The sequence below is a fragment of the Anser brachyrhynchus genome (assembly GCF_964034855.1).
Source record: "Anser brachyrhynchus genome assembly, chromosome: 25".
Classification (NCBI taxonomy): domain Eukaryota; kingdom Metazoa; phylum Chordata; class Aves; order Anseriformes; family Anatidae; genus Anser; species Anser brachyrhynchus.
Genome location: NC_137718.1, coordinates 6,041,135 through 6,060,109, shown reverse-complemented (window position 1 = coordinate 6,060,109; position 18,975 = coordinate 6,041,135). Strand labels below are relative to the sequence as shown.

Below are 18,975 nucleotides of genomic sequence, written 5' to 3'. Positions count from 1 at the left end.
TCCCCCCTGGGTGAAAAAGGGGCTTTATTTATTTACTTCTTTATCCACACCCGGGCTTTATTTATTTATTTATTTCTGTATTTATTTATTGATTTGCGCGTTCATTTATTTATTAGTTCCGGTTTTAACCGCCTTTTCCCACCGAGAGCCCTGCCCTTTCCGGGCCCCGTCATGGCGGCGGGGAAGCGACGCGGCCTCCCGCCCGCCTTCCCCCCCCCCCCCCCCCCCGCGGCTCTGCGCAGGCGCGGCGGGGGCCATGGCGCGCGTGCGCGGGGCCTTGAGCAGCGGGCGGCCTGAGGGGGGCAGCGGCTGAGGGGGGCAGCGCCGCCGGCCCCGGGCCGCGTCCCCCCCGCAGCGGGGGTCGGTGGCTCGGCGGAGGGCGGCTGGGGCTCGGCTCCCTCGGTCCTTGCGGCCCCGGGGTGAGGAGGAGGGGGCGGCGCCGCTGAGGTGAGGAGGTGGGCTCCGAGGACGGGGGGTACGGGGGGGACTGGGGGGGGACTGGGGGGGGACGGGACCCCTGTTTTAAGTGTTTTTTTTTTTTTTTGGTGTTTTCTCCGCGAGGTTTGTGCCTTTGGGTCTGAGGAAGCTGAGGGTTGTGCAGCTGTTCCCAAATCCTGACCCCGGCCAAATCCCGGGCTGTAAATTGAGCTTGAAGGAAACCTGAACTTAGACCCGCCTTGAGCTTTGCGTGCTCAAAACCCTTCAAAATGTAAACGTAGCGACTTATTTGCGGTGCTTCCTCCTGCTAGTGACAGCCGCCGCGGGTAGGAAGCGGCGTGAAGCGCTTTCCTGTCATGCTGGGAGGGTCGCGGCTGGTGGCCCGGCGTGTCCCTGGCAAGAGCACCCCTCTGGTGCCACGGGCAGTTCGTGTCTTCCTGGGGTCTGCGTCCCTTCAGCAGGCTGTGCAGCTTGTGCTTAAACCAGCATTTAAAATCATGGAATATCCCGAGTGGGAAGGGACCTACAAGGATCATCGAGTCCAACTCCTGGGTTCACCAAGTGCAGTGTTCGCTCAGATGTTGTCAGCCTGGGATGGAGCCGGTGTGGGCGCTCTGGTGGGTACCGGTGGGTGAGGTGAGGGTTTGCTGCCCTTGCTCAGGAGCCGCAGAGGGAGGAGAATGGACTCCCTGGATCACATGCTGACCGACCCCTTGGAGCTGGGGCCATGCGGGGAAGGAAATGGCACGCGGATCATGGAGGACTGCATGCTGGGCACAACGAGGGTTAGTCTGCCCGAGGACCTTCTGGAAGATGTGAGTAGCACTACAAATGTTTTACGTTCCCAGAGCCTTGACAAACAGTATGTTTATCTCCTGTCCTGGGGCTTACAGAGGAGAGCAAACTGAAAGGGGATATGTTTCTGACCCCTGGAAAGGGTGTTGAATAGCAGTTTGAATCATGTCAGTAAAACGTCTTAAAAGACCTTTCTGTCACATTACTTTTCTAGATAAAGATCCCTTTTATTTTACAGTTATATTTGAGAATAGAATAAAAATTTTGTTTGTTAAAAGTTTTGAGTTTATTTGCTACTTGATAACAGTATTTATTTCCTCAGCTTTCTTCCTTACATTGTTGCTTTCTGTGTTTGATATGAAACACTGTCTCGTGTCCTGTGTTACTTAACTGCAAAAAGCCTTGAGGGATAGAAAGTTGTTAAAGATGTGTCCGCATTTTCTTCACTATTGTTTTTTCCTTTCTGTAGCCTGAGATCTTCTTTGAAGTTGTCAGCTTGTCGACATGGCAGGAGGTGCTGACAGATGCGCAGCGAGACCACCTGAAAACATTCCTGCCTCGCTTTCCTGAAAACAACCGAGAGCATCAAAACAAACTCATCTCTGCGTTGTTCGGTGGCGAAAACTTCCGTTTTGGAAATCCACTGCACATTGCCCAGAAACTCTTTCGGGGTCAGTGAGTGTGATACTCTTTTGTGTATTTTCGGTGTTAAGTTCTTAACTTGCCGTTAATGAAAACTGAGGCGATTTTTTTGTTATAGATGGGCACTTCAATCCTGAAGTTGTGAAATACCGGCAGCTCTGTTTTAAGTCCCAGTATAAACGTTACTTAAGCTCTCAGCAGCAGTACTTCTACCGCCTGCTCAAGCAGATCCTTGCTTCCCGCAACGTGAGTATCTTGTCTTTGGGGCCTGGTCGTCGCCTTCTTGTGTTCTGTAATGAATAGGCTGTCTTTACAACGAAGTGTCTTGGTGTTTGTGCATTCCTAGTTCTCAGAGGACTTTCTGTTACAGAATGCTGCTTTTTTGTTTTTCCAGTGGCCTGTATAATACAAGAACACTAGAAGCATTGTTATGTTTGCAAAGATGCGTATCAAACTTCAGATTTTGAATCTCTCATAGCTCTCACTTGTGTAGCGTAGCATGTTTTTTCCGTGCCCATCTCACCCCCTGGCTTCCTTCTTGGCACTTCATTTTAACAAGTGAATCTGCCTCAATTTTTCTGCCGTTTATGTCATTGTGAAACAAGTAACTTTGCTAACTAGGTATTTGTGTTAATTCCACAGCCTCACTGGAGACTGGTATAGAATAGATAAAAAAACTCTGATTCTGGTGCTGTAAATCCCTGATGAAGTCTTCCTCTGTAGATAGTGTTGTCAGCTTATCTCTGCCACCTGAAACGTGTCCTTTGTAAATGCTTGCTTATCATTTCACTAAGCTTAGGCATCGCAACATACGGTATGCATGGATGAAGAAGAAAGTGGCTTTATTAAACACCCCACAGTGAAACAGGAAAAAGAATACAGAAATGTATAGGAAGCTATTTCTTGTATAGTCATAAGGGATAAATCTTTTCTTCAAAAGAGTGTTCCATGTTTGTGTTACACATTTGGTATGGAAACTGTACAAGTGGATACAAGACCAGTGGTTAGGGGCCCCTGAACAGTCCACATAAAGTGACGGTGAGGCATTGTATGTGCAGATGAACATGCAGAAATTTCTTATTAGCTCCCTTCTTGCCTTTTTCACCACTTTAAATGATGGTCTAAAATACTGGTTTTAAAGTTGCCAATCTGACAAATTCCCTTACGCTTTAAGGGTTGTAAAGAACTGAGCTAGTTAGCACATCAGCTCCAAATGTTAAATATCCTGGAAATGTGAGTTAAGCTTAACCACTCTCACTTAGAGACATGTAACCAAGATATCTGATGTCACTCGTATCTCATCTTCCAGCACTTGCTGGAGTTAGCTAGGAAAGGAGGCCCTGATATGACCCTGAGGAGAAAGCATTTCTCACCATCATATGATGCGGAAGAACGGGACAGACGGGCACATCGGCGCTACTTGAAGATTCTGAGGGAAGTGAAAGAGGAGTGTGGAGATACCACCTTGTCTTCTGATGAAGAAGGTAATGCCCTGTACTCAAGGAAAGATTTAGGTGTGAACGGAGAAAAAACATTTTTTTTTTTTATGTGAGGATAGCCTCTTCAATAGAAGAATGAAAACTGGACTCCAGTTTTATTGGCTGCACGCTAATGAACATGGGAATAGGACTACCTAGGTTTGGGGGTGATAAGTCTTGCAGAAATGTATTTATTCATTTATTTATTTATTTGCATATTTAAGATCTAAGCACCTGGCCTCCAAGTTCTCCAGCACGTTGTCCAAGTCCACCGATTCCCCTGAGAGTGATACCCACGTTATCAACCTTGGATATGAAAACGGCAGGTGAGAACCAAACCAGGTGTCAGTAAGGATTTGGGGATGAGAATTACTTTGAGAACCTGCAAGGATTTGGCTGGGAAAGTCTGTTGTTTCATGGGAAGTCATGTAATGCGTCTTTTTTGTTGTCCCCAAAATGTCCAGATCTTCTCACGTTTTAGTTTTCTCCTTGAAAAGCTAGTATTTTAACATAAGTCTTTACAGGTTGTGTAATGCTACTGATTTTTCTGTTGTATTTTTCCTTAACGGACGAGCGATTAGTATAGCATGGTTTGAGCTGTTTTGGAGTATGTGCTAAGGGACTCCCTCTGAAGGTTGCTGTAATCAAGCCTGCAAAGCCTTTGTGCAACACACCTGGTTCTCACTTTTCATTTCCGTGCTTGCATCAGCGAATAAATCTGATCAACCAAGGAAGAAAGCGTTGAAACAAACTGGTTGATTAAAAGACTGAATTTCCTTGACTTACTGAAATTTGAAGATTACTGAGAATGGGAGCAAATAGAAAATGGTATTCTATAAAGTAAGAAAAACAAAAATCTGCAAATTATCTGACTGTTTTGTTGTTGTTTTTGCAGACAGGATAGAACTTGGGGAAAGTGACTTGAAGATGATGCTGAGGAAGCACCATGAGAAACGAAAACGTCAACCTGTAAGTTGACAAAAAGTCTTGGGGGGGCTGGTACTAGGTGTTACCTGTTTGTCTTTTTTCTTTTAGCTGTAAAGTGCTTCTGGGTGACAGGAAGTGTGTGTGGCCACCCTTCGGTCCTTTAATGTAATCTATATTTAATCATTGGAGGACATATACAGTTCTTGTTTATGTTTACCTGCTTAGAAGTATTCTGTAATTTTATTGATGTGTGATTACTAAACTTAGTCAATGAAAAAATTGGATTTCAGGGTTGGAAGCCTTCCCTGTTTTTATTGCAGTGAATAACTTTATATGCTGATCCCGGATACGTTTGACACGTTTCAGTATTTGGTTATCTGCTGTACTCTTGTTGCTATTTTACTGCTTTTTGCTTTCCTGATTTTCCTTTCTATCCCGTTGTACCGTGTAGGACCACCCAGATCTAATGACAGCAGATCTGACTCTTGAGGACATCATGACTCGTGTGAATGCCGGCAGGAAAGGTTCCTTAGCAGGTCAGTGGCTGGAACTGGTCCTTGTGCATTGCATAAACACAGGGTATCAAAAGCTGGGGATGGAGGAAGTCTCTCCTGAATGCTCTTTAGGTAGCCAGCTAGCTGCTCTGAAATTGTAAGTTGCAGTTGCACACAGGTAACTCCAGTTTCTATTGAGGGTGCTTCCAACTAATTGATGGAATTTAACTTGTATTTCTGCTCTAAGCAGTTACCTTCACCTTTCTGATTCCAAATATGTTGGTTTAAGAAATCAAGTTTTTCTATAAAAACAGTGCGTTGAGGGGAAAAAAAAACTCATGGAAGTAAGTAGGAGGATGGAATGGACTGGTAGTGAATGAGTTTGCACTACGTACGTTTTTGAATATATGCTTAACAATATAGTTAATGATCCTCACTGAAATATAGTAAGATGTTTTCTCATTATTTTTCTTACCTTTTGTCATACCTAAAGCCTTATTTGACCTTGCAACCCTCAAGAAAAAGGTGAAAGAAAAGGAAGATAAGAAGAAAAAAAAGCTGAAGATGATTAAATCTGAGGTGGAAGATCTGGCTGACTCTCTTAGCAATGCAGACGGGATCCCATCACTGTCTCAGGATCCTTCCCCCATCCCTCTGTCATCTGTCAAAGAGGAGTAAGTGCTTCAGGGGGCCCTGAATACTTTGAGGGGATGAAGAGCGCAATGGATGTCGCAGCTCAGATTTTTGCAGTACCTTTGCAGATCTTACTAGGTGTAGTTACCTCTGTTTCTGTTTTGTCGGGCTCTTTCACCCATGATGGGATGAAGCAGCAGCAGAATTTCAGAGCTAAGAAGAGAAGGCACACTTGGAGGTGTGCCTTCTGCTATTGATGAAAGGCTGAGAGAGCTGGGGATGTTCAGCCTGGAGAAGAGAAGGCTCCAGGGAGACCTCCTTACGGGCTTTCAGTACTTAAAGGGGTCTTACAAAAAGGATGGAGAAGGAATCTTTGCTAGGGTGGATAATGATAGGGCAAGGGGGAATGGTCTTAAACTAAAAGAGGAGAGATTTAGATTAAACATTAGGAGGAAATTCTTCCCTGTACGGGTGGTGAGGCTCTGGCACAGGTTGCCCAGAGAAGCTGGGGATGCCCCATCTCTGGAGGTGCTCAAGGCCAGGCTGGATGGGACCTTGGGCAACCTATCTAGTGGGTGTCATCCCTGCCCATGGCAGGGCGGTTGGAGTTAGGTAATCTTTAAAGTTCCTTCCAATCAGAGCCATTCTATGAAGGATGTTGTCTTTGGTTTTGTGCATCTTGGAACGTGTAAAATGTGGAATGTTCATCTCTGTATATGAAGGCGTATATTTACTCAGGAAACTTGTACTCTGCTTGTGTTTTCTTTCATTTGAAGACCTCTTGAAGAGATGAAGCCATGCCTTGGTGTAAATGAAATATCTTCCAGCTTCTTTTTCCTTCTTTTGGAGATACTGTTTCTGGAAGGACCTGCTAGTCTCTCTGTGGTAAGGAACCACCCACGTATTTAGGAATCTTTGCAGAAAGCAAAATTAGGTTTTAGGATTTTTTTTATAGCTCTGTAATAGTGATTTTCTCCAGAGGTGTCCTGCTCTAAATTACACTAGCACAGATTCCACACACACAGAAAAAAGGCAACTCTTTGGGAGTGCATATCACATTCTGTTTTTTAACATGTTTCATAATTCTAGTCTATTGCATACGTAAATCTTTCCATATCTGTTTTTAGATCGCAATTAGATAAATTCTTTATATCAAAGCTGGTGATGGTGGAGAATTTTTTCTCTGTTTTTGGTGTCTGTTGTCTGAAATACCATTTTATGGTTACTTGAAAAAGTCAGGAGATCTTTTTTTATGAATATAAAATCTTTCTTTCCCTGGACGCGTTTAGCTGTTTTGCTTTCCTCTTCTATTAAAAAATTCATAGTTTAAAGTGTGAGATCTTTAATAGAATATTTATTTTTCCTTTTCAGCTTGAGGATAAAGTTCTAGATTGGCAATCTTCTCCTGCCAGTGCACTAAATAACTGGTTCTCCTTTGCCCCTAACTGGTCTGAACTGGTTTTACCTGCCTTACAGTACCTAACAGGTGACAGCAGAGGTAAGAATGGCTGTTAAAGATACTTAGGGTGCTTGTATCTCAGTTCCAATCAGTGCTGGTTTATATTATACCTCCAATCAAATTTTAATTCATCATTACAATAAATCATTTCATTGTTGACAGTGTTTTTATTATAAGCTGTATGGCTTTCTTTTTCTTGATTGTGGTAGACTCAGTTTGCATGTGGATAGTAGATAAGACCCAGCTCGATTCCAGTGTATGTGAAACTGAAACAGGCAGTTTCTCTTGTTTAGATTGTGTGCTTCAGGCAGGATGTTTGGAGCGGGAAGAAATTAGCCTTTTCCCAGTACAAAGAGGTTATGGTTGTCTTTGGAGATAATGAAAAATAAACTAGATGATGCCCTGAGCAATCTACTGGAAATGTGAAGTTGGCCCAGCTTTGACCTGGGGCTTGGACCAGCTAAGCTCCACATATTCCTTTTAAACTAAGTTATTCTGTGGTTCTGATTTGTTTAGTTGGAAGTTTTAAAGGGAGAGACAATGTATATTGTTGTGGTCATTGCAACGTGGATCCTTAATGTTCCCCACAATACTGGTGAATACCATAAATCTGAAGTTCGTTTCATGTGAGCTCAGGAAGTAGTTACCATACAGCAGCAGTTCCTTGTGCCTCACAGCGTGTGAACAGGATCCCATCTGGCAGCCTGTAGATGAAAGGCTCATTATCCTGTTCTGTTCTTTTCTTGGGATTGCACTGTTACTCCGAGATGCTAACCTTCCCTTTGGGCAAGTATAAATTTAGAGGTGCGCTTACATAATCACTTTAAAATGCTTTATTTGTCACTATGAGTCTAACTTGACAATTTGCGTTACAACAGTAGGATTTAGAGGGTTGCTCTTGTTGTTTGCTGTCTCTGAAATGCACATCTTTCATTGTAGATGTTCCATCCAGCTTCTCGCCTTTTGTTGAATTCAAGGAAAAAACTCAGCAGTGGAAATTGCTTGGTAACTTGTACTTTTCTATGATTTCTACTATGGTAAAGGTTGGTGGTTTTCTCCAGGACTCTAGCTTGCTACAGCCCAGAGAGAAAGCCCAGCAGAGTTATTACTTAAGTCGTTAGGCCTTTTGTGTTCTTTTAGCTGAGTAAAAATGTCTTTTACGTTCAAAGCTTTCACAATACACTATTTTCAAGAGCAGACAAAGAATAAATGAGCAAAGGCATTGAACTTTATTTATGTTGCTGACATAACCATGTTAAATGTGCCCAGACTCATACTGAGTGAATTACAGACGTCTAGCATTTTTTATTTTTGCTTTAGCTACTAGGCAGAATTTTTGATTTGTAACTATAGTGACTCTTGGTCATATTCACAGGCTTAAACTGGCTGAGATTTGGAGTCAGGAAGGTATTCCTCCGGCCCCTTCACAGCCTTTGGTGGAGGTTATGTAGGCACTTGTTTCTGCTCAGGGACTTGGTGACTGGGTTCACTTTGGAAACTGGGGACCTTCTGCAAATGTAACGTTGCTGTATCTCAAAAAGTATCTTGGCTGCTATGACTAGAGTTGGAGCACCATCCTTCATACCAACATAGGGGACTTAATAGGTTTTAGCACTTTCCTGAGCCTGGATGTGCTTAAGTAGTGAAACTGGAGCATCTGTGAAGTGTGTAAGACGCCTTGTGACTGGTGATGCATAGAGGTTGGAAGGGAGTAGGAGGTGGTTGGGAAGTACAAGCAGCAGCTGGCTTAATAACAAATTATTTCTGTTTCCTATGTGTCTTGATTTCTTGGACTAGGTTCTTGCCAAGATCATGAGAAGGAATTGGCAGCGCTGTTTCAGCTCTGGTTGGAGACCAAGGACCAGACTTTTTTCAAAGTGAGTCAGAAAAATGGTATTTTAGCAGCCTAAAACCTGGTGGGTTGTATCCAATGCTGACATGTCTGTTGTTTTTTTTTTTTTTTATAGGAAAACGAAGACAGTTCAGATGCCACAACACCAATTCCCAGAGTGTAAGTACATAATGCTGCTTAAAAACTTCTGCGGTATGTGCTAAAGCTGTGGAGTTTGGTCCTTGCACCTCTAGATCTGAGCAGCTGTCTGCTTAAAAGAAAAATATTTTGCATCGTGGGGCAGGAGGGAATTTGTTAGTGTGAGTTTATAGATGTGTTAACTATACTTTGCAAAGTCAGCTGAGTTTTCCCAAGTTTGCCTGTTATCTGAGCAGACGTGTAATCTAACTTGCATCCTGATTACTGGGTTATTTACAGTCCTTGCTTACTTTCAGGTAGGCTGTAAAGTGTACTTTAAGATCTCTGCGGGACTTACTTATATCAGCATAAATGCTTTCAGAATTTGTTCTGTGGTGCCGGAAGAATTTTCAGTAAGGGTGAGGTGGCTAATCCTTTGGGATACTCTTTGTGATTGCTGTGGGCTTGTTGCTCAGAACTGATGGTGATCTTTGTTTCAGAAGGACTGACTACGTAGTCCGGCCTAGTACTGGAGAAGAGAAACGCGTGTTTCAGGAACAGGTGAGAAGATAATCGTTTTAATTTTAAATACACATACTGAGAGATTTGGCCGTTAAATCAAGAGAATTTGTATGGGATGGGAGTTGTATACTCTCCAAAAACTTTGTTAATACAAAAGATTTACATGTTTTTTCTGCCTTGAAATAGGTGTCTCAGCCTCAGATAACTTGCTAACAATATAGCTCAGCTGCTTATCTCAAAACCAGCTGTATTTCCAATGGGTATTGGGCAAAATTGATATTGTTAGTGCCAACATTTCTCTCTACTCTGCCTTCTCCTAGCAGATGAAGGTGACATATCTATATTTTTTGAACAAGTATGAGTGTAAAAAGCAGAAGATAAGTGGCAATAAGTGCACCCATGCATTTAGTCATCTTTTCTGTAGTAGATACAAGTTTCATTGTGTCTTTAAGGCTTGTGGCCTTGCTGGAAAAATGTGTATTTTATAGGGTAAGCACATGATGAGGAGTCTTCTCCCTGGGTACATGTGCTGTTTGCATGGTAGACCACCCGGGTTAAATTTTGGGAATCTCTCTTGCCAGATGAGAGGAGGAAGAAATGGCACATTGCCACTGCAAGCAGAGCTGTTTGCTGGGCAGAATGCCTGTCTCTGGCACCTCTGCAGTCTGCGCAGCTACTTAAGAATGAACCTGATATATTGCACCTGGGCACTTTGTTTATGTGCTGCTTTATATTCTGCTTGAAGTAGATAACACTTGTATTGATCCAAAATAAGTTTATACAGCAATATTTGAGCTTTTAATTAAAAAAAACCCACACTTTATCTACAGAATGGTAGTAATTTAACCCATATTCAGTTGCAAGCTTCAAGTCTTTGCATCTATATACGCTAAATTCAGTCCTCTCGTTTAAAAACACAGGAACGATACCGTTACAGCCAGCCCCACAAAGCTTTCACTTTCCGTATGCACGGCTTTGAGTCAGTTGTTGGTCCTGTGAAGGGGGTGTTTGACAAGGAAACATCATTAAACAAAGCCCGAGAGCATTCTCTCCTGCGATCAGACAGACCGGCGTATGTCACCATCTTGTCTCTTGGTAAGGCGATGGCATCCTTTGCCAAAAATATTTTTTAAACAAAAGAAAAAGGCACCCTTGTCCACCCAAACAATGACTTTAGGAATCTACATTATAAAGGGAAAAGTGGATGAACTGGTGTGACGTAAGTGAAGAAGAAAGAAGAAAAAAAATTTTGAAATAAAGCTGATGAAATGCTGGGAGCAGGAATAACTAGAAAAGGAAGCATCTGTTACTTTTCATCTGAGACAAAATGGGAAGCGAAGAGGAGAGTCCATGAGGCTGGCTGAAGCTAAGGCTCATATAACTGGAAAACAAAGAGCGGTGGTTTAAGCCGGTTGTTGTGAGATTGGGGCATTGCGAAGTCATTCAGGGTTTGAGTGCTGGTCTTCACGTTCGTTGTTCCAGGCACCAAGCCAGCTCAGTTGATGTACTTTAAAATGATCATTTTTATTCTCTGCTCATATAGTCATCAGAGGCCCTGAGAGACCATGGGTACTAGCTTTTAGTGAGCAAGTGGGCACTATAGGAGTGGGAGACAAGAAAGCAGTACAGAAACGTATTTGTCGAAGTATTTGAATATAGCTATCAGGTTAGGGATGGAAGCTTAAGCTCTAATTTTCTATTTCAGTTCGTGATGCTGCTGCTCGCCTTCCTAATGGAGAAGGAACCCGTGCTGAAATCTGTGAGCTGCTTAAAGATTCCCAGTTCCTAGCTCCTGATGTCACAAGTGCTCAAGTAAGTTGGATGCTATCTAGGAGAATCAATTGTATTCTCGTGGAAAAACACTTCTGAGACCCAGGCAGTATGCAGTGACAAAAGCCCAATAATTTTTATGCTGCTTCGACTGGAAAATGAGAGCTCTGTAGTATTATGGTGAGCTGCTGCAAATCTGTACTAAATTCTGGAGGAAGGAAAATAGCTGGAAAAGCCACAGATTTGACGCTATGTCATACAGCTGCTCCAATATGAGATTCAGAACCAGGCAGTTTTCAGAGCCCTCAGGTTTGGTGAAGCTCCATTTAATCCACAAAGGCAAGCAGAACCCCATGCTGCAACATCTGCTCTCAGTCAGTTCTTACTCAAACGAAGATTGGTAGCAACTGACTCTGGTTTTGTGCCAAATAGGATTGGCTTTTCTGTACATGACCTCTGGCTAGCCAAACCTGGGACATCTTGTAATCCCGTGAATTCTGAATTTCAGGTTAATACTGTTGTTAGTGGTGCTTTGGATCGATTACATTATGAGAAAGATCCCTGCGTGAAATATGATATTGGACGCAAGTTGTGGATCTATCTACACCGGGACAGGAGCGAGGAAGAGTTTGGTAAGCCTGGCTTGGTGGTACTGCTTGGTTCTGTATCTTCGGAACTGAGAATGTCTAAATCTCATATTGTTTTTCACTTGCCATGCTCTTGAGCTTCTTCAGTCCAGATGGATAATGGACTCACGGTCTAGCCTTTTTCTCTAGTCACTTTGCTAGTGTTAGTCCATCAACACTTAAATCGAGTCTTGCAGAGCAGCGTATTAGTTTGTAATGAGTATTTGTTACAAAAATAGCACTCTGCAACTCTAGATTTATTTAGGTTGACAACTTCCAACACATCTTTGTTCCAGCCTTTCTGGGCTGATTTGCCTTGGTATTTTTCTTTGTGCTATTACACGTCCCCGTGTGCATGTGTGTTTGATTTCTTTTCTGAAGATGAACTTACAGTTTTGGATGGCCCCTTTGGTAACTCAGTTTGCTTGTGTTCAGGATCCCTAACCAGTAATTTGTATTTGCAGAGCGGATCCATCAGGCTCAAGCTGCTGCAGCAAAGGCCAAGAAAGCTCTTCAGCAGAAGCCAAAACCTCCAGCTAAAATGGTAAATTTCTTTGCACAGATGCTTTTGTGATTGGGAATGAGGTATGGGTTTAACTTGATCTGTAAATTCTGTATCCAACGAGGCTGATAAAAAATTACCACCTATTTTATTGCTTTTTGAGTTAACAGTTCATTATATTGATGAATGTGAGAGTTAGTCTAGTACCAGTGCACAGAACGAAGTAGTAGAGAAGGAGCTTTGCGTCTCCCAGCTTTGACTGTAATCGATGTTGATCTTAGGAGAAGAAAGGTCAACGGAGTTCATTTGGGTTCCTCATCTTAGGGATGGTCTCTTCAGATCCAGTTTTGAGGTTAATCTGTAACAGAGCATGTGGAACATGTCTGCTGCTCTCCCTCTTGCAGTGCTGAAGCTGTCAGGATTTGGATGTCTTTTTTATTTTTTTGGTATTGATATGAAATATCTCCAAAACAGTCACAGCTGGCAAATTAACCAAGGTGGATATCTGAATCTTTTGAATGTTTGTCACTGCTGAGATGCCCTTCTCCCTGAGAACATGAGCAGCCACACTGACCAGCCCACTTGTGGCTGCAGGTGAGGAAGGCAGACCATCACTCATCTGTGACTTCAGGAGTTTGCACCAGGGCATCACTTGTAACTGTACAGATCCATTTAAAGTCCTCAGAGAGCAACAGTCGCAGCCATTTTTTGTAAAGACCTTCATGTGTGGCATGGTTTCTTTGCAGAAATCTAGTAGCAAGGAGAGTTCTGTGAAAGCACTCCCCAGCAGCGCGTCAGAGCCCAGTCAGCTGAGCCTTAGTGACTCCAGCATGCCACCAACTCCAGTGACTCCTGTGACACCAACTGCACCAGCATTGCCAGCAACGCCTATTTCACCCCCACCAGTGTCCGTAGTTAGCAAGAGTGTATCTAGTGCCTGCTCAGAGCCAGCAAAACCCAGCCAAAGGTACGCTCCCCTTCTGTCTCATACATCACGTATGAGTGTTCCTGGTTCTTTCTCAGTTACGTTCTGCATCTGTACTGACCTTCTGGCTTTTATCTTTTCTATAGTGTTCTTCTGGTATCATCCCCTACCATGCCACAGCTTGGGACGTTGCTTTCCACAGCCCAGAGCTCACAGACACAGCCTGGGCCCCAGGCACCTCCCGCCCGGGTGGTAAGTCACACCACGTCCTCGGGACTGCCGCAGGTCCGGGTGGTCGCTGCCCAGTCCGGCCTCCCAGCTGTGTCTCAGCAAGCCCCGGTGGTAACGCAGCAGCAGCCTACATCAGTGCCTCAAATCCGTGTTCCAGCTACAGCCACACAAACCAAAGTGCTGCCTCAGGTAAGACTGGCTGCATGGAAATGCGGGAGTAGCTCTGACTTCTAACCTGTGGATCTCCCTCGTATTTCAGTACGGTGCTCAGGGATTACTTGCTCTCTTGGGACATGCAGTAAATGCATTACAGAGCATGGAAACTGTTACGTATAAATAATGCTGTTTGGTGTCCCTTTTTTGTCCCTGTTGCCAGTTTATATGGCACCATTAATTTGTGCATTGCAGTAAAAAGTACAGAATTTGCGTGCTAAGGCACGAGACAGAAAGAGCAAGTATTAGTCAGGCTTGTGTTAGCCTGCTCATAAGCTGCCTCTGTGTTGTCTTGCTTTAGGCTGTGATGACTCTACCAGTAAAAGCTCAAACCAGCCCAGTGCAGGTGCAAAGACCAGGAACCTCCGTGACAGGACAGACAGGCATCACCGTGACAGGACTGTCTGCAGCGCCCAGTCCCGCTGTAAAGCCAGTAACCAGTTCTCCAGGCAGTTCTGCCCCGAGCACCTCCTCTACCACTGTCATCCAGAACGTGGCTGGCCAGAATATCATCAAGCAGGTGAGAGGGAGGGAGAGACGAGGGTGACCAAGCTGTTTTCCATTTGTTGTGACGGACATGATATGCAGATGTGAAAAGAGTGAAAACTACAGTGAGCTCTAATGTCTGGGGTGACGGACCATGCAGCTTTAGGCAAGTGCTGGTTTGCTGTATTTGAGCCCCATTTTCCTGCACAGTGTTAGCGCAGCAAAATGTGTTAGCGCAGGTTCTTTAACTTAGGTTCTTTAACTTACCATCTTCAGATGTTGATCTTTTTCATTTGTGTTGTTTGAAAAAGGAACCAATTCCAGAGTCTTTCATACAGTTTTGTGAAAGCTATGGAATGAGCAGCCGAAGCTATTTTCAGCAGTGTAGTGAGCAGTAGCATCCTGTTGAATGCTAGTCGCTCCAGTCCTCACAGGAGAAAAGAACACTGTGCAAACATCAGCCTGTGGGGAAGTTTTACTTCTGTCTGGCTGTGCCTTGGACTGCATTCTGGTTTGATGTAGTTGTTTCTCTGATCTTTTCCAGGTGGCTATTACAGGGCAGCTTGGCATGAAGACCCAGCCGGGGAGTGGCATCCCACTTACAGCTACTAATTTTCGGATCCAAGGAAAGGACGTGTTGCGCCTACCGCCTTCCTCAATCACCACGGATGCGAAGGGACAGACTGTGCTGCGTATCACCCCGGACATGATGGCCACCCTGGCCAAATCTCAAGTCACTACTGTCAAACTGACTCAGGACCTCTTCACAGCAGCTGCTGGAAGCAGCAGTAGTGGCAAAGGCATCTCTGCAACTTTGCACGTGACATCCAATCCTGTCCAGGCTGCTGATTCTCCGGCCAAGACTAGCACGGCCACTACTTCTTCTTCCAGCCCAGCTGGCAGCACAGTGGTTAAAGTGACTCCTGACTTAAAGACTGCAGAGCCAACAAGCTCCGCTTTCAGGCTGATGCCTGCTCTGGGCATGACTGTGGCAGATCAGAAGAGCAAAGCCATTACTACAGTGGCATCCACGGAGGCCAAGCCCGCTGCTACTATAAGAATAGTGCAGGGGCTGGGGGTGATGCCACCCAAAGCTGGGCAGACTATTACCGTAGCTACTCACGCAAAGCAAGTACCCTCTTCCTCAGCAGTGACCGTGGCTGGCACAGTCCATACCTCAGCTGTCTCATTACCAACCATGAGCGCCACAGTTTCAAAAGCAGTTGCTGTGGCCTCGGGAGCTGCAGGGACTCCAATAACTATAGGCACAGGAGCCACCGCTGTGCGGCAGGTGCCTGTCAGCACCACGGTAGTATCTACGTCACAGGCAGTAAGTAACGCTGAACTTTTTGTGGAGGTGGGTGAGAAAAGGAATGATGGTGTATGAGTGATGGTTTCTTTCTGAAAACTTCTCTTTATGTCCACAAAAGCTCAAATTAAGTACTGTAGAATGCAGCTCTGCAACTAATTTGATGGTATTGGGATTGTAACTAAATACTGAATAACCAGACAACAGTCAGCTGTCTGTCTTCCATTAACTCCTGTTGAGAGAGTGAGTGAGATCAACTTGGCTCATCTAAAGTTCTGCTTAGTGCAGTTCAGCATCATGCCCCACGCCTCTGAAATAATTTCTTTTGGAATGGGGTCACAACTAGAAGTGCTTGTTACTTGGATTAACATTTATGCTGGTTCGTACGTTAATACAATCTTAATGCCCAAAGCTGAATGTACTGTAAGCTGTATCGTGAAAGTTGAATAAGCTAATTGATAGTGCCATGGTTTCGTAAGGATAAAAACTCTGTGCAGATGCAATGATCCTTCCCAGAGAAATATTGTGGCACAAGGATGATGTGGGTTTGCAGGTTTGAGGCAGCTGGGAAGTGAATGAAATGGAGGTGAATTTTAATTAGCCTGAAACAGCACACAGGTTTCATCAGCAACACTGCTGTTGGTTTCTACTCCCGGGGCTCCTGAGCAGCAAGCTGAGTGGTAATTGCATGTTGTCAAGCAGTTTCTCTCCCTGTGGCTCCTCACGTGTTCTTCAACTTCTCCAGGGCAAGCTACCAGCACGAATAACGGTGCCTCTGTCAGTGATCAGCCAGCCAGTGAAAGGCAAGAGTGTGGTGACTGCCCCCATCATCAAGGGCAACCTTGGGGCCAAGTGAGTACTTTGCATCCGGTAGTTTTGCTTTAGGAATAGGCTGAGGCAGTTCTCTGCTCAGTTAGGTTCCTGGGGCTTTAGCAAGCAGGCGGTGGTAGTGACTTAAATCTGTTGACAGGCCCATTAACAGCAAGAAACTGAAGGAATATGGTGCCTGGCAATGAGAATGGAGTCTTTGTGTAGGTGCCCTGAGATGTAGGTTCTAGCAAGAACAGTGAAGAAAATGTTCTTTGCTTTGAAACCAGCTATTAGATTAGTTCTTTGTTTGAGCAGGAATTAAGCTGGTGACGTACCTAAAAATATTTGCAATCTGAGACCATCTCTGTTAAAGAAACTAGTGCAGTGTTAACTGCCTCAGTGCAGGTTCCTTCGGCATTCAGGTATTGCAGTCCTTCTGTTTATTCTTCCATAAATTCTGGTAGCGTCTGCCTCAGTTAATATTTCAAGGCAGAACGCTGTGCGCTTAGCTGTTTTCTGCATTCCTTGGGAAGTGTTCGGGTCTGGTCAGACTAGCAGACACAGTTCAGAGTTAGAGGGTTTGGTTTGTGTGATAGGTAATTCTCATCATGAGAAATGTTGACAGAAGATTTTCACTTGTGTATTTGCCAGTGTTGTGAGACAAAAAAAAATAATAATTAAAACCATTAGTAAATTAGCTAAGTAACTGCAATCTCCTAGCAACTGAAGAACAATTTGTAGAACTAGCCTGCTCTGCTGTTTATTGACCTTTCAACAATTCTCTTTCCTTAGCATCAGTGGCTTAGGTAGAAATATCATCCTGACTACGATGCCAGCAGGGACAAAACTGATCGCAGGGAACAAACCTGTGAGTTTTCTGACTGCACAGCAACTGCAGCAGCTGCAGCAGCAAGGCCAAGCCACACAGGTAATGGCAAGGAGAATGATGTTGTTATTTGCTTTTTTGATGACTTGACGTATTCACGAGGACTTTACGTTTGATGCATGGGTTTCCATAAAAAGTACAGGTGCACGGCTTGGCTGTAGTGTCTGCATTAAGTACGTGCACTGCATCGTTTCCTTTACTTTTCCTGCATCCAGTTATGGTTTTTAAATCCAGTTATGGTTTTTGAAGTTCTGATAGTATAATGAATGTAAAACTAGAAGTCCTGTCAGGAAACATTTCCAATTGTTTGAAGGATTGTTTTTACATGCTTGGTGTTTTTTTGTTTGTTTTGTAGCGCTCTCTGCTTCAGCTTCTGCAGGTCACCATTTCTTGAAGAAATCACATCGCTTCTTTGTATAACCATCTTTCAGTCTGGAAACGTAGAGTTCTGTAATTCCAAAAAAAGTTATCTACTTTAAGAGCTGCTAGTAACAAGTCTTCAGAAGTGAAATATCCAATGGATACAAGTCCTTCTGAAAACTTGTAATAGCAGCTGACTTATAGGTTTTTATTCAAATTAAATTTTAGTTCTTCTTCTCTAATCTTGAGACTTCTTGCCACCCTCCCAAGTGTACAGTGGATGGAAGGATATTCTTGTGCCATTTTCTGCTCCTGATGTGTTTTGGTGCTTGGTCTTGTTCACATAACTGAATTTTTGGTGGTAGAAGCAGTTAAGTTAGCAGTGTGGTGCAGGTGCAACGTGTCACCAGGTTGTTCTTGACATGAGTTGAATTTTTCTCTTTCCATTTCAAACAGGTCCGAATTCAAACAGTACCAGCCTCCCATCTCCAGCAGGGAACGGTGTCTGGCTCAACTAAAGCAGTTTCCACTGTGGTTGTGACAACAGCTCCATCTCCAAAACAGACCCAGGATCAGCTATGAACACTGGTTTGAAAACAGATTGCTTTCCAAGAGCTTCCCTGAATCTGTTGTCATCTTCCATCCTACCGCCCAAGGCAACCAACCACAGTCATGGCTAGGGATTGGACTGGATTCTGTCACGTGCTGAAAGCAACACACATTGCTTGTCTGGAGTCAGCATTGTGTTGTCTAGGTAGAAATTCCACAGCAAAAGATGCTGTATCTATAAAACAAGATGTTTCAGTCCAGAGCTGTAGAGCCAAGTTCTGTGGCATTCAGCATTTAGGAAATGTCCTCCTTTTCTTTGTTCTTTCCATCTGAAAGTCTTTTTACAAATGGCCATCTGTCATTTCTGTGCATTTTGGGTTGTAGACAAAGCAGTTAATCTTCCTTAAGGGTCTTCCTTAACCAGGAAAACTTGCTTGGAAGGGGTAGCTCAATGGTTTTTCAAAGTCATGAAGAAGAGGCATCATGCATCCTTTCAGTGGAGTCTAGCTGTCACTGATTTTATGTATGTGACTTAAGATTGTGGCTTGGACACCAGGGTTTGTTTGTAACATATCCTGGAAGTAGAATCCTAGCACATTCAATGTAATATTTATATAGAGACTTTTAAAATACCTCTGCCCTATCTCTGAGCTCAAACTTCTGGTTGAGCAGATACCACTTCTGTGTCAAATTTCTGTCAAGGGTAGTATGAGAGTCCCTGTTCAGGACGGTTCTTGCTGTAAATAAAAAAGCTAGTACCCGTGAGAAGAATGAGAAGTGGAGGAGATGCAAAGAGTCACTGTGTGAACAAGTCTGTCAACAAATGAGAGTATATTGGAAAGGAAAAAGAAAATGTTCACCAGAAGCATCCTCTTTTAATTTTCCACAACAAATAAATCTTTTTATCAGTCAAAAAAGACTAGCTTGTTTTAAAAGTTTGGAATATGTTTT

At 43.8% G+C, this 18,975-nt stretch overlaps 1 protein-coding gene across 2 annotated transcripts; it reads left to right on the top strand.

The window, feature by feature from the left end:
- The first annotated feature begins 241 nt into the window (after positions 1-241).
- Positions 242-18,941, top strand: NFRKB (nuclear factor related to kappaB binding protein). Of its 2 annotated transcripts, none has more exons than XM_080567955.1 (26): positions 242-447; positions 1,100-1,253; positions 1,703-1,904; positions 1,994-2,121; positions 3,185-3,359; positions 3,578-3,679; positions 4,249-4,322; positions 4,732-4,816; positions 5,268-5,448; positions 6,184-6,292; positions 6,779-6,905; positions 7,806-7,871; positions 8,664-8,743; positions 8,834-8,877; positions 9,339-9,396; positions 10,278-10,452; positions 11,063-11,169; positions 11,636-11,759; positions 12,218-12,297; positions 13,002-13,222; positions 13,327-13,600; positions 13,926-14,144; positions 14,655-15,440; positions 16,165-16,271; positions 17,022-17,157; positions 17,932-18,941. In XM_080567955.1, exons 2-26 carry the CDS (start codon positions 1,119-1,121, stop codon positions 18,055-18,057), a joined length of 3,921 nt encoding a protein of 1,306 aa, XP_080424081.1. In that variant the 5' UTR covers positions 242-447; positions 1,100-1,118; the 3' UTR covers positions 18,058-18,941. The 2 variants fall into 2 exon arrangements, with proteins under 2 accessions (XP_080424081.1, XP_080424080.1); XM_080567954.1 differs by having other exon boundaries at positions 9,336-9,396.
- The last annotated feature ends 34 nt before the right edge of the window (positions 18,942-18,975 follow it).